The sequence below is a fragment of the Cynoglossus semilaevis genome, chromosome 8, assembly GCF_000523025.1.
Source record: "Cynoglossus semilaevis isolate Cse_v1.0 chromosome 8, Cse_v1.0, whole genome shotgun sequence".
NCBI classification, from domain to species: domain Eukaryota; kingdom Metazoa; phylum Chordata; class Actinopteri; order Pleuronectiformes; family Cynoglossidae; genus Cynoglossus; species Cynoglossus semilaevis.
The window spans coordinates 28883203-28898457 of NC_024314.1; the positions used below are offsets into that span (position 1 = coordinate 28883203).

The following is a 15255-nucleotide window of genomic DNA, read 5'->3' on the forward strand; positions in this document are numbered from 1 at the left end:
GACTGACTGAAGTGTGACTTGAAGTGAAACAGTCGTCAGTCTGACCACTGTGACCCTCCCCGAGGTCACTTCCTCTCCTGGAAAGCCTTTTACTGTAGAGGAGGGTGTGGGGGGTAGTGGGGGGGGTTCGTTCTGTAGCTGTGCAGCTGTTTTCAATACAACGGTGACTCACGCTTTCATGTGACTTGGTAAGACACGAGTGTGTGTGTGTGTCAGATTATGGTAGAATGGCAAAATGAATGTGTATGACAGAGAGAGAGAGAGAGAGGGTGGGGTGGGCGGCCAAAATACAATGATGTCATCACTTGCGAGTCTTTAGCCAAAGGCTTTCGGCGAGTGAGAGCAGACGAAAGGCTGAAGGCAGACTCACGTCGACCGAAGGGTCTGGAAACTGTGGTGTTGTTGTTTTGTCTGTAGTAAAAGTAGAAAATGTTACAGTCGGTAATGTAGTCGTGTTCCAACCAATCCTGATGTTTCCCACCACTACAACAACAACACTGATAACAGCCTATCAGATCACTTCTCATCAGTTATGCAGTAAGCTAACTACTGGTTCTTAATACAGCGAGACAATGCACTGCTCTGTGTGTAGCAACATCTGCAACTGTGGCTATGAAATCAACTTTCTGTTGTAATGTACACCAGCTGCCACTGGTGCTGAGCGTGAGGACTGTCCTCTGCTGTTGATGTATGGAATTACATACTGTCGTTGTTTTTGTATCGACACCACTGACCAACATCCAGGTTTGGATGTCGTGGATGTGGCAGTAAACGTTCCAACATTTGTCCCAAACTCCTCCATTCTGTTGGTTGGTTAATTAGCTTCTTTAATTAGCACATTTGCTAATGGAAGCTTTACATCAGAATCAGTCATTTTAGCCGAGCCGTGATTCACAGATCACATGAGCTCTTTGTCTTCTTCTTCTTCCCTCCTGAGTCAGAGCCTCAGTGGTCGTTGTCATCTGTGTGAGGAGTCACCACTGATGCCTCACCTTCGTCCTGGATGATGATGATGATGACGAGGATGATGATGTAATGAACTGAATGTGTCTCATTGTTGTAATTTTAATTTTGTTTTTTTATTTTGTGCAGTTTTGACCTTTGGCCTCATTACTGGGTTATGGTTCAGGACCAGGTTAGCGTGTGTGCTAATAGTGAATCACTGTGTGTTTGTGCAGCAGAAGTGAAGTCTTTCATTTCATAATTCATTACAATGACTTAAGGTTAATTGTGTTCACGTTACCATGTGTCAGCTCTGGTTTTTGAACAACACATCGTGACCTTGAAACGTAGGAAGGTCAAAGTGAGCTTCTGATCAATGACCGCCTTGAGGTTCAAGGCCAGGCTGAAGGAAGAAGTCAGGAAGGGGATGTAGGAGCAATCTGTTGACACGTAGTAACACGGACTGTGTAACCGAGTACTACATCAATGCAGAAGTAGTAATCGGTTCCTGGGACACAAGGAAAGGCCTGTGAGGAAACTGAAGTTTGGAACAGGTTTTAGAAAATGTCACCTGGTGATGACTACGAATTAAAGCTACAGCTCAGCTGCTGTTTAAATAAGAGTTTATATTTTTGAAGTCGCAGTCATCACTTAGTTCTTAGACCTTACGTACACGATGTAGGCGTTTGTCAAACATTTTGCTTCTTTCACTGCGATCAGGGAAAATCAAACACAAACACAGTGACTGTGGTCGGTGATCTGTTACCAACACTAGTACAAAATGGACTAAAACAGTCCAGGAGTGTTAACCATGTGACCCACATGGTTAACACTGTGGTGGGGGGTGAAAGACAAATATATACATATATATGTATATATATATGTGTGTGTGTATATATGTATACACATATATACACACATATGTGTGTATATATGTGTGTATATATGTGTGTATATATGTGTGTATATATGTGTGTATATATGTGTGTATATATGTGTGTATATATGTGTATACATATATACACACATATGTGTGTATATATGTGTGTATATATGTGTGTATATATGTGTGTATATATGTGTGTATATATGTATATATGTATATATGTATGTATGTATATATGTGTCATCTGCGTATACAGTAAATAGTGGATGTATCTCTGTGAACCTTTAATCTTCTACTACAGCTTTAATTTTCATTTTAAATAGTGAGGAGTGACTCAGACAAAAGTCTGTCTTTTCTTTTCTTTTTTCTTTTCTTTTCTTTCTCTTTTTGTGATTACATCCAAAGTCAGGAGCTGTGAAGTGGCTCGGTACTTGCTGGAACCTGCTTTCTTCAAGTCCACTATCGGTCCACTCCATCAGCACTGAGAACATCTGTGACCAGCAGTGGCCTTCAGAACCTTTATCTCACGTGTTTGTTAGTTTGTGGATGGTGCTGTGGCAGTGACATCTGGTTCAGTCGCTTCAACTCTACTGATGATGATGATGATGATGATGGGTCTCAGTTAAACAAGTGTGTGTGTGTGTGTGAGAAAGGAATGCAAATGTTCCTGCAAGTTGGAGAAATGTAAGAATGTGTGAATAAAATGCAGTGAAATAGTGATTTGTTGAACGAAAGGTTTTATTTAATGTGGTGTAAGAACGAAGAGCAGAGAATATTCTCTGACCTGGACTGGACCTGGACCTGGACCTAGATCTGGACCTGGGGACCTGGACTGGACTGGACTGGATCTGGACTAGAACTGGACTGGCCCTGGACCTTGAACCTTGAACCTTGACCCTTGACCCTTGAACCTTGACCCTTGACCCTTGAACCTTGACCCTTGACCCTTGAACCTTGACCCTTGACCCTTGAACCTTGAACCTTGACCCTTGACCCTTGAACCTTGACCCTTGACCCTTGAACCTTGACCCTTGACCCTTGAACCTTGACCCTTGACCCTTGAACCTTGAACCTTGAGCCTTGAACCTTGAACCTTGACCCTTGACCCTTGAACCTTGAACCTTGAACCTTGAACCTTGAACCTTGTCATTTCTCTCAGTAACTGATGCTTCCGTCACTAACATTCCACGCTCCCTCTGTGTTTATGAACCGGTCCCTAGAACTGTTCCAGGAACTTGAAGAATTTAAAAAAAAAAAAAAGCTATTTGATCATAATGTTTGGACGTGAAACGTCATGTTGTGTCGTCGGTTCTGTAGCGTAGCGGTTAGCACGCCTGCCTCAGAAACAGAGGGTTCGTGGGTTTGCACCACATTTGGCGCCCGCACGCCTGCCTCAGAAACAGAGGGTTCAGAGGGGTTGTGGGGTCGCACCACGTTTGGCGCCTACTAGGGGTCAACCTGTTAACTGTTTATCTGCAAGAATTTCTCGAGTATGGGATCAATGAAGTTCAAATTATTCATTATTATTGTCAGAAGTCTAAGAACGGCACTAGTGAAAGTGATTGTGTGTGTGTGTGTGATCCAGAGGCCTGTGTGTGTCTCTCCCTCCCCCCCCCCCCCCCCCAGCTGCAGGATGTCCTGCTTCAACATTCTGCTGAATAAACCCCACCCTTCTTGACTGTTGGCAGACAGTAGTCATTCTCTGTGTGTGTGTGTGTGTGTGAGAGAGAGAGAGTCTCAGAACGACACACCTCCAAAATTCCAGGCCACACCAGGTGACATGTTCCCCACTTTTATAAAAAAACAAAACAAACTGTTACACATTACTGAACGATGACATCATTTCCCAGCATGCACTGTTCACACTGTGGTGTACCTCATGATTAATGACGACACATCCAGAGTGGTGGCCAAGTCACAGCGAGCTCTGTACCAGAATCTGTACTTCCTGTTTGTCCACAGATGAAGTCCACGTGGGATTCGGCCCAGGTTTAGACGTGGGTCTCTCCCCCCCCGGTCAGGTCTAAACCCAAAGTTCATAACTGTCTGTAAAGATTGTTGTGGATGTCGGAGTGACGTTACAGGTCTTAATATATACAGTCATCGTCTGCAAACATGTTGACCTTTGACACCAGGTTTCATTTACACATACATGAAGGTGTGAACTCAGTCGTTACACATCGACATAGTCGTGATGTAGTTGCATTGTTGTGTTTACTCACATTCAAATACAATGATGTCTTTGCTGACCTTTGACCTGCTGCTGTCCAGGACTGGGACAGCGCCCCATCTGTTGTTCGTGCGTCGTTCACCCTCTTCAGTTTTTCTGGTTTTCTCCTCACAGCCGGCGTCGGTTTGTGTTTTTATTGAGAACAGAATCGTTATGAAATTCAGTTCTCGTTGAAGCCAAAGTAAATGAAATCTGTTTTGTGCATCGGTTGAGTCGTGAGGACAGAGACTGCATCTGCGTCCGGTGAGCAACGAGAAGCAGAAGTTACGTAAGACTTTGTCTTTGTCACATCACAGAGAAACGACTTTGTTAACCAGTAAACTTTACGACATCCCATAAACGACCGCCAGTGTTGAACTGCACTGTCGTGTCAGGACCACTGATGGGCAGTGACGAGTTACAGTAAAAGGCGCTACTGTAATCGGATTACTTTTAAGTAATTTTAAGTAATGAGTAAAGTAGGGGATTACAATTGTAGAATCAGTAATTGGATTACTGTTACTTTCCGTCAGACAGGCTGCGTTACTAATTTGTAGATTTGTTTTTGAGGGAGAGTTTCGTGACGGTGATGTCGCGGTGTGACGTCAGTGGTCAAAAAATAATTGTATTTTTTATATTTTTGCATATTTTTATATGATTTATTTTGTATATTTATGTTATGCATGTTTTTGAAATGTAACTAAGTGAAGTAATTATTATAGTAACTAAATACTTTGGAGAATAAGTAATCATTAAAGTAACTGGATTACTTCCTTGGAGAAGTAATCAGTAATCAATAACTAATTGCTATTAGTACGAAGCAGTTGATGATAGAGATGTAACGTTAGACTCAACTCACGAAGCAGTTGATGATAGAGATGTAACGATAGACTCAACTCACGATTTGTTTTTTTTGGTTTTTTTTGTTGTTGTTATTTTTTGTATTTCTGGTTTTTTTTTTGTTGTTAGATATTTTTTTAGTATTTCTCAATGAGTGAAGAGAAAATAAGAAAAAAAAACCAAGGCTGTTCTTTAACAAATTTCACGGTTAATGAAATGATGAACCCTACGTTTCCCGTCTGTGTCTTTGCAGTGGAGGGTGAAGGTCAAGGCTGCATTCTTCAACGGTTTCCTGAGAAAGACTGGGAGGACAGTCCGTTCCCACAGGGCGTCGAGCTGGTAAGTCAACGCCGTGTTCTCGTTCATCTGACAGAACGTCGCACTTAACCCCATCACAGTCTGGAATCTGTTTCCTGGACCAGAGTAACTGCTGCTGCTGGTACTGCACTGCAGTATTTATATGTGGAGTATTTATATGATGTGGAGTATTTATATGTGGAGTATTTATACTCAGGTATTACCCAGGTATTGGTGGTGAATATATTTTTGCTGCGACACCTGATCCTGGTTCATGAAGCTAACTGGTACTTTGAATTATTGAACCTCCACATGTGTCTTCTTCTATGATGTGGAATGTTGACTGTCAATGTAGGAGTATGTATCGCCCCCTACTGTTAAGGAGTGTGAATAGGCTGATTTTTTTTTCTCAGTTTTTTTTTTTGCCTGCGACCCACTCAGTGAGTGAGATTAGATTAGATTAGATTTGATTAGATTAGATTAGATTAGATTAGATAGAACTTTATTAATCCCTTTTGGTGACGTAACATGTTCAATCATTAACATAATGTTGTTTATCAATGTTCAACAGTCACAGCTGAGACAGCGTTGGTGTTGGTGTTGTTGGTGTGTTTTCAGTGTGTGTTGTTTTGACGTCTGTGAGCCAACACTGACAGGTGTCTGTCTGAACATGTTCAGTTGTTAAAGTGACTGGAGGAACATGTGACCCACGGTGTGTCATAAATATGAACTCTTTGTTTTTCTCCTTCTGTCCCCCCCCCCCCACCTTCACCCCCGTCTCCCTTCATCCTTGGACCGTCCTCCAGTTCTGTCAGCCCAGTGGTTGGCAGCTGGTCCCTGAGCGTCAGCCCGCCTCCTTCTTTGTCGCGGTGTTGACGGACATCAACTCGGAGCGTCACTACTGCGCCTGCTTCACCTTTTGGGAGAGTTTGGACAATCCACAGGTGAGGAAGACCGTCTGTCCTGTCTGTCCTGTCTGTCCTGTCTGTCCTGTCTGTCCTGTCTGTCCTCTGACTTCATGTTAGGGGTCACATAAAGTGAAGCTGTGCAGAAGATGTTCCTCCTCCTCCTCCTCTTCCTCATCTTCCTCCTCCTCTTCATAAATGTCTGATGATATAGGAATGCTGTGGAACCAGGTCCTAAAACTGATTTCACTGTAAAAGTATTCATCTGTCTGTGGTCAGATGTTCACACTGGTACACTGACTGTCTGTGTTCTGGTCAGTGTTCTGGTCTGTGTTCTGGTCAGTGTTCTGGTCTGTGTTCTGGTCAGTGTTCTGTCTCCAAATGTCACATCACTTAAACTAAATCAGGGTGTGATGAATCAGAAATGTTCTGTGTCACACTCTGTTTAACCAACCATGTTACCATGGAGATGGTGTGGAGCAGCGACCATCAACTGGAGGCCCGTGGGCCCAATCTGGTCCGAGTCTGTTATGGGCCGTTGACACCAAAAGCGATTTGCGAAAATTGAGCATGGAGGCCCGTGGGCCCAATCTGGTCCGTGGGCCGTTGACACCAAAAGCGATTGGTGCAAATTGAGCGGCAGCTCCACAGAGACAATCAAACAATCATCAAACGCTGCTGGAGACAATTGTCCTTCTCAGAGATACAGTTGGTGTCCCCTGGTGTGGAGTCAAGGACAGAGAGGACAGAGTCTGTCCCAATGACTGACCAGTCGGACCTTCAGACCAAGACTAGAACCACCTGCAGATGTGAAACAGAAAAAGTTTGAACAAAAGTTTCTGTTCCTGTTAATTTGGTTCAGTTCCATTGAAACTTGGAGAAGAAGATGGTGTTTCTGTCCATGTCGTCAGTGGTCTGTACTGACTGTTTTCTGTTCTGTCCTGTGGTCTGTACTGACTGTTTTCTATTTTGTCCTGTGGTCTGTACTGACTGTTTTCTATTTTGTCCTGTGGTCTGTACTGACTGTTTTCTATTTTGTCCTGTGGTCTGTACTGACTGTTTTCTGCCCTGTGGTCTGTACTGACTGTTTTCTGTTCTGTGGTCTGTACTGACTGTTTTCTGTTCTGTGGTCTGTACTGACTGTTTTCTATTTTGTCCTGTGGTCTGTACTGACTGTTTTCTGTTCTGTGGTCTGTACTGACTGTTTTCTATTTTGTCCTGTGGTCTGTACTGACTGTTTTCTATTTTGTCCTGTGGTCTGTACTGACTGTTTTATGTCCTGTGGTCTGTACTGTCTGTTTTCTGTTCTGTCCTGTGGCCTGTACTGACTGTTTTCTGCCCTGTGGGCTGTACTGACTGTTTTCTGCCCTGTGGGCTGTACTGACTGTTTTCTGCCCTGTGGTCTGTACTGCCTGTTTTCTGTCCTGTGTCCAGCTGCAGAAATCTGGAGGTGAAGCGGACGAGGCTGACGAGGAGCCGTCGGTCGTTCAAACAGCCTGTACTGACTGTTTTCTGTCCTGTGGTCTATACTGACTGTTTTCTGTCCTGTGGTCTGTTCTGTCTGTTTTCTATTTTGTCCTGTGGTCTGTACTGCCTGTTTTCTGTCCTGTGTCCAGCTGCAGAAATCTGGAGGTGAAGCGGACGAGGCTGGCGAGGAGCCGTCGGTCGTTCAAACAGCCTGTACTGACTGTTTTCTGTTCTGTCCTGTGGCCTGTACTGACTGTTTTCTGCCCTGTGACCAGCTGCAGAAATCTGAAGGTGAAGCGGACGAGGCTGACGAGGAGCCGTCGGGCGTTCAAACAGCCAAAGTCTTCGCTCCTAAAAGCCTGGTTCTGGTTTCCAAACTGGACTACACCGAAGTCTTCAGGGTAAAACACACACTGACTGTTTTCTGTCCTGTGGCCTGTACTGACTGTTTTCTGCCCTGTGGCCTGTACTGACTGTTTTCTGCCCTGTGGTCTGTACTGCCTGTTTTCTGTCCTGTGTCCAGCTGCAGAAATCTGAAGGTGAAGCGGACGAGGCTGACGAGGAGCCGTCGGTCGTTCAAACAGCCTGTACTGACTGTTTTCTGTCCTGTGGTCTATACTGACTGTTTTCTGTCCTGTGTCCAGCTGCAGAAATCTGAAGGTGAAGCGGACGAGGCTGGCGAGGAGCCGTCGGTCGTTCAAACAGCCTGTACTGACTGTTTTCTGCCCTGTGGGCTGTACTGACTGTTTTCTGCCCTGTGGGCTGTACTGACTGTTTTCTGCCCTGTGGCCTGTACTGACTGTTTTCTGTTGTGTCCTGTGGTCTGTACTGCCTGTTTTCTGTCCTGTGTCCAGCTGCAGAAATCTGAAGGGGAAGCGGACGAGGCTGACGAGGAGCCGTCGGTCGTTCAAACAGCCAAAGTCTTCGCTCCTAAAAGCCTGGCTCTGGTTTCCAAACTGGACTACACCGAAGTCTTCAGGGTAAAACACACACTGACTGTTTTCTGTCCTGTGGTCTATACTGACTGTTTTCTGTCCTGTCCTGTGGTCTGTACTGTCTGTTTTCTGTCCTGTGGTCTGTTCTGTCTGTTTTCTATTTTGTCCTGTGGTCTGTACTGTCTGTTTTCTGTCCTGTGGTCTGTTCTGTCTGTTTTCTATTTTGTCCTGTGGTCTGTACTGTGGTCTGTACTGACTGTTTTATGTCCTGTGGTCTGTACTGCCTGTTTTCTGTCCTGTGTCCAGCTGCAGAAATCTGAAGGGGAAGCGGACGAGGCTGACGAGGAGCCGTCGGGCGTTCAAACAGCCAAAGTCTTCGCTCCTAAAAGCCTGGTTCTGGTTTCCAAACTGGACTACACCGAAGTCTTCAGGGTAAAACACACACTGACTGTTTTCTGTCCTGTGGCCTGTACTGACTGTTTTCTGTCCTGTGTCCAGCTGCAGAAATCTGAAGGGGAAGCGGACGAGGCTGACGAGGAGCCGTCGGTCGTTCAAACAGCCAAAGTCTTCGCTCCTAAAAGCCTGGCTCTGGTTTCCAAACTGGACTACACCGAAGTCTTCAGGGTAAAACACACACTGACTGTTTTCTGTCCTGTGGTCTGTTCTGTCTGTTTTCTATTTTGTCCTGTGGTCTGTACTGCCTGTTTTCTGTCCTGTGTCCAGCTGCAGAAATCTGAAGGGGAAGCGGACGAGGCTGACGAGGAGCCGTCGGTCGTTCAAACAGCCTGTACTGACTGTTTTCTGCCCTGTGGGCTGTACTGACTGTTTTCTGTTGTGTCCTGTGGTCTGTACTGTCTGTTTTCTGTTCTGTCCTGTGGCCTGTACTGACTGTTTTCTGCCCTGTGGGCTGTACTGACTGTTTTCTGCCCTGTGGGCTGTACTGACTGTTTTCTGCCCTGTGGGCTGTACTGACTGTTTTCTGCCCTGTGGGCTGTACTGACTGTTTTCTGCCCTGTGGCCTGTACTGACTGTTTTCTGCCCTGTGGGCTGTACTGACTGTTTTCTGCCCTGTGGGCTGTACTGACTGTTTTCTGCCCTGTGACCAGCTGCAGAAATCTGAAGGTGAAGCGGACGAGGCTGACGAGGAGCCGTCGGTCGTTCAAACAGCCTGTACTGACTGTTTTCTGTCCTGTGGCCTGTACTGACTGTTTTCTGCCCTGTGGGCTGTACTGACTGTTTTCTGTCCTGTGTCCAGCTGCAGAAATCTGAAGGTGAAGCGGACGAGGCTGACGAGGAGCCGTCGGTCGTTCAAACAGCCAAAGTCTTCGCTCCTAAAAGCCTGGTTCTGGTTTCCAAACTGGACTACACCGAAGTCTTCAGGGTAAAACACACCGTCATGACAGTAGGACAGTAGGACATTAGGACATTATGGGATGCGGTGGCTCGGTGGTTAAGTGGACTTGGGAGGTTTCAGGTTTGAATCCACCACTGAGGTGTGATAAAAGCAGAGGTCACGTCTGGTTGTGTCGTGTCACGACGACAAATAACTGTCACTGTCACGTCACATTTGATGTTCAGTTGAATTCATGTTTGTTTGTTTGTTTGTTTGTCTCTGGTTTGTGTGAACAGAACTGTTTGGGTCTGGTTTACACCATCTACATCGATGGTCTGAGCGTTCACCTGGAGACGGTGATTGGAAACCTTCTCACCTGTGTCATCCCCATCGCTGGAGGCTCCCAGGTACGTCTGACCAGGAATACTCCGAGTTTTTTATTTATATTTTTGTCGTGGTGCGTTGTGGTTTTCCCTCCTCTCATTTTACTGGGTCGTTGGTGTTGTCTTTGGCTACTAGACGAGAGGAGAATTGTTATTGTTTTATTGTCAGTTTATTTTATTGATAAACTCATATAAAAAGGTCCAGATAGTCATGAAAGAATATTCATTTTTTTTACTTTTATTTTGCTGCCAGTTGTTATTTATTATCCATATTATATCCATATGTTTTTTTGTTTTTTTTTTGAAGCGCGAGGGGGCGGGGGGGTTAAAACCCACCATGTTAAGTCTTGATTTTTTTTTATTTTTATTTTTTTAAACCTGCATGATCCTCAGAGCTGACAGTTTCCTCTGTTCACACTTCACCTTCTTCAAACTTTTTTTTTTTACTGGCATCAGTTAATTTTCCTGCCTAAAACTTCTGCACAGCCCTCGTAGTCTATCCAGTACCACACGTTTGCAGGACCTACCTGTGACGGTAGAACATTACAACCTACAGCGTCCAGGCGACTCCGACGGTTCCTCCGACGGTTCCCCTGACCCGTACCCCCCTGACCCGTACTGACCGGTCACTGTTGTCTGTGTTGTAACGGCCACATGTGACCACTGTGCTGCTCATCACCGCTGGTTCCTCTGTGTTACAGACAGATGAGGCTCCAGTTTGTAGTTTAGACACGGTTCCTCAGGTTCTGTCCTGTGATTGGCTGCTGGCCTGTCTCCAGGTAACTTCATCAAAGCTTCTCCAATCAACAGTCAGCTCGATGTCACTGATTCTGTTAATCAAGCAAAAAAAAAAAAGAAAATCTCTTGAATATCCTGCCGTCATTTCCAATCATGTGTGAGTGGTGGCGCTGTTGTTGTTGTTGTTGTTGTTGATCAAACAGCTTTTGATTTAATCATCACACAGAACAGCTTTTTATAATTATTTGCATTTGTCATGCTTCATTCCTAATTGTCGCATTTATCAGGGATGACGTTTTATTTTCAGTTTTTTTTTTTTTTTCAGATTGTTGTTTTTTTTTTTGTCTTTTTTTGCCGTGTCGACTCATGGGACGGCGTTCGTTTTCCCACTTGAAGTCAAATAATACACAGACGTGTCTCTGTGAGACAAACAGTTCTGTTCCTTTGGCTCAGTACCCAGACCTCTTTAGAAGGATTACTGCACTCACACACACACACACACACACACACACACACACACACACACACATTCCAGTCACCCTTTAATCACTCTTCTCCGACTGTAAACTCACTAAATGATTTTCACCTCCTCCAATGGACGTTATTGATCTATTTTTTTTTTTAACTTTTAACTGGAGTCACGTCTCTGATTGTCGATCTTCAGAGGAAGTGAAAACTCCGATCCTCCTCTCGACAACACAGACGTTTGTCAGTGGTTGAAACGTTTTCATGTGAACTTCAGGTCATTGGCTGGATGTGACCTGTCAGCCAGCCAATCACATCCATCGGTGGGAAGCAGCTGTTTCATTTCCACGTCCTCCTGGTCAGAAGAAACGTTTTTGGGTTTGTTTTGTTTTTGTTTTTTTTCTGTGGTCACGGAGGAGCTTTTGTTTTCTTATCCAAACATCATCTTCATTTTTCCAGGACGTTGCCACATTAACAACTAATGTGTCACTGGACATTCCAGTTCTAGTCTCTGGACAGTCTCCCCCCCCCCCCCTCTGACTCGGAGGCAGCACATCACTGTGTCAGGACTCTGCTGAATCAAACTTCTTCTTTTTAACCTCAGTAAAATTGTCCCGTGCAGAGACGGACAGATGTCTCTGTGTTGTCTCTTATATTATTATTATTATTATATGGAGTTTAGGATTTATTTTATTTTTATTATTATTATCAACAGACTCAGTTTCTCAGTGAAGTGAAGGGACTTGAATAATTATCTGCTGCTTATTTTTGTTTCTCTTTTAAGTCTTAAATGTTGGCTTTTTTATTTTTTATTGCACGTCTGTGGTGTCTGTTCCTCTGAGTCTGTGGATACATGTCTGTTACTCTGTCAGTAATTTAATTTAATCAGTCATTCATTTAGAAACACAGCAAACGTGGATTTTAGTGAAAAGTTTTTCCTAAATATTACAACGGACCAAAATGTTAGAAATAAAGTTGAGAAATGTAGCCTTCCTGCACAGAGACTGACGTCAAACTCTCCAGTCGTGTCAGTTGTCAGCTGTCAGTTGTCTGACGTGAGAAAACAGAGTATGGTGAATGTAGCCTCTGACTCCGTGTGGCCACCGCGCTGCCGTTCATGTTCATGACCTCATCGTTCGTGCTGCTTCTTTTTCTGCCGCCCTGACGAGTTTTGTTGTCAAATTGTGGATTTTCTGTCCTGTTGTTTCTAACCTGGGTTTAATTCTGACGTCGTGTGTGCGTGTGTGTGTGTGTGGGTGTGTGTGCGCGTGTGTGTGTTTCTGCTGTTTGCTTGTGTAGCCAGGTCAAGAGGAGAGGGAGGAGAGATTGGTACGACTGCCCGACTTCATTCTCCCCTTGTTACCTGTCTGAGCTGAGCTTGACTTGTTTTAGCTTAGCTTAGCTTCGCTTCCTTTAGCCCCTCACTTCATCTAATCTGATCTCCTGTGGCAGGAGAGCCAATCAAAATGCTTCTCAATTGGACAAGTGACCAACAACTGATCAGTGTTTGAAGTTACAAATGAAATATACATGATTTAAAAAGTATTTATTATTATACCTGCAGGTTAAAGTACGTTAGCATCTCAGTCTGCTGAGAATTTGTTAAATCTTTTTTTTTTGTTTTTTAATTTAGGTACATTAACCAAAAGCGCTGACATTGAACACAGCAGATGATCAGCTGTCGGTCACTGAAGTAAAACATGCTAACAGCTCATGTGTGCTTGTTGCTGCTGCTGCTGCTGCTGCTGCTGCTGCTCACAGCATGAGATAAAGCAGCACTTGTCCTTCACTTGTTGTTCTTTTTGATGAACATGAACTTGATTTCTGTGCAGCTTTAAATCATTTTGTTAAACTTTATCCTGTCCTGGTTCTTCATTGGACTGACATCATATTTCTCAACATCTAAATATATATATATATGTTAAAAAGAGCGGGAAATTAAGAACTATTTTTCCACTGCTACACTACCTCCATGTTTGTTTTTTGGACTTCACTCAACATCATCATTTTAGGATTTCAAACAAACAAACAACCAACATTTAAATATTTTTAATAAAAAAATCTGAAGTTAGAATCAAGACATAGAAAGGGTTAATGTTTGTATGGGATGCTGCTAGGGTCAAAATTAACCTGCTGTATTTTTTTTTATTATTTATTTTTTAACCTTTTCCATTTTATTTTTTTCCATTTTATTCCAATACAAAACTGAATTATTTTGTGACAAATTACATCACAATTAATCCTGATGGTTGTTGATTAATCCAGGACTAACCTGAGATTAACCTGTGATATGACTGTGTTACAGTATATTTACACAGGGGGTGCTGTTGGTCTGATGTCTGTGATGAATATTAGACTTGTCCACAGACCTGTCTGTTGTTCATCCTGCCCTCCTGTGGTAACTAATCTGCCCCCGGTGTAATCTGACCCCCCCCCCCGCTCCTCCCCGTCACTGGGACGTCAAAGTCCCGTAACCACTGGTCCGTGCTGCTGATGCTGGTCCAGTTCTGTTGAAAGGTCACCTCACTCCACACCCTGATTGGCTGGAATGGCTTGTGTCTCATTTGTCACCTCGCTGCTAAGCTTCTAAGATTCTCCATTTTGCTGTCGCTAACTTCGCACTGATCTCGCAAAAACAATCGATTAATCCCGGCCGCCGAGGCGCGGTGCGATGTGACGAGCCGTCCGTGCTGCCGTTCTTCTCTCCTCCTCTGTTGACGTTGTGCTCCTCCTTCTCCTCCTTCTCCTCCTTCTCCTCCTTCTCCTCCACAGAGAACAATAACATTAGGTGCCGGCGACAGGCAGGTGATCCAGACTCCCATCGATGACTCACTTCCTGTCAGTGGCAGCAGCGTGGCCCAGCTCTTCAGGCAGCTCGGTATGGTTTTTGTCCTCATCCAGAGATTTACTCCATGTTTACGTGGATGAAACATTGTTTTATAAGGATGAAAAAACTGATGTAAATGTTCCACCAGGTGTCACTAACTCATCACTGGTCCCTGAAAACTAAAGATTAGGAGTGTGTATTGGCAACAATCTGGCGATACGATACGTATCACGATACAGAGACACCAGTACGATACATTGCGATATATTGCGATACTACAGGCACAACAATATATTGAGCCCTAGTCTGAGACTCTGTTCTATCTGAACATCAGGTTACTGACACTGGAACAGAGGGATCTGATATTTTCTTCCACTCCTACTAAAAAGACAGAGTTTTAGCCTGGAGAGAGACTCTGTTTCCTAAAAGCTCTGTCTGGCTCCAAGAACAAAAAAAATAACCCCCCCTGCTGGTGGTGCTGTTTTCATGTGACAGTGTGTGTGAGACTGGCAGTGACCTCCTGTTGACCTCCTGTTGACCTCCCGTTGACCTCCCTCTTCCTCCCTCCAGGTATAGTCAACGTCCTGTATCTGTTCTGCGCCGCTCTGACGGAACATAAGATCCTCTTCTTGTCCAGCAGCTACCAGAGACTGACGGACGCCTGCCGCGGCCTGCTGGCCATCATGTTCCCCCTCAAATACAGGTGTGTGTGTGTGTGTGTGTTGATCATGTGACGATCGTGTGTGCTCATTGGTTACAGTGTAACAACACTCCTCGTGGTTGCTCTCGTCCTCAGCTTCACCTACATCCCCATCCTACCAGGGAAACTGTTGGAGGTCCTGAGCACCCCCACCCCCTTCATCATCGGCGTCAACTCTTTTTTCCGCTCAGAAACTCAAGAACTGGTAGGTGGTCCGACCTCTGACCTGGACCAGTCCACGGTCTGGAGAGATTTTCAAAACATTAGTTCATTTTTTTAAATCTGTTTTTCCTCGTAGACAAACGTAGTTCCTTATTGTGTTCAGTGA

General features: G+C 44.5%; 1 protein-coding gene across 1 annotated transcript in view; it reads left to right on the top strand.

Annotated features, from left to right (window-relative positions):
* The window catches only part of sbf1 (SET binding factor 1), a 48265-nt gene that overhangs the window by 8862 nt on the left and 24148 nt on the right, over positions 1–15255 (top strand). Inside the window, 9 exon segments of the mRNA XM_025057174.1 lie at positions 5131–5216; positions 5981–6118; positions 9737–9862; positions 10111–10221; positions 10899–10976; positions 12700–12729; positions 14173–14278; positions 14798–14930; positions 15024–15132. Coding sequence (XP_024912942.1) covers positions 5131–5216; positions 5981–6118; positions 9737–9862; positions 10111–10221; positions 10899–10976; positions 12700–12729; positions 14173–14278; positions 14798–14930; positions 15024–15132 — 917 coding nt within the window.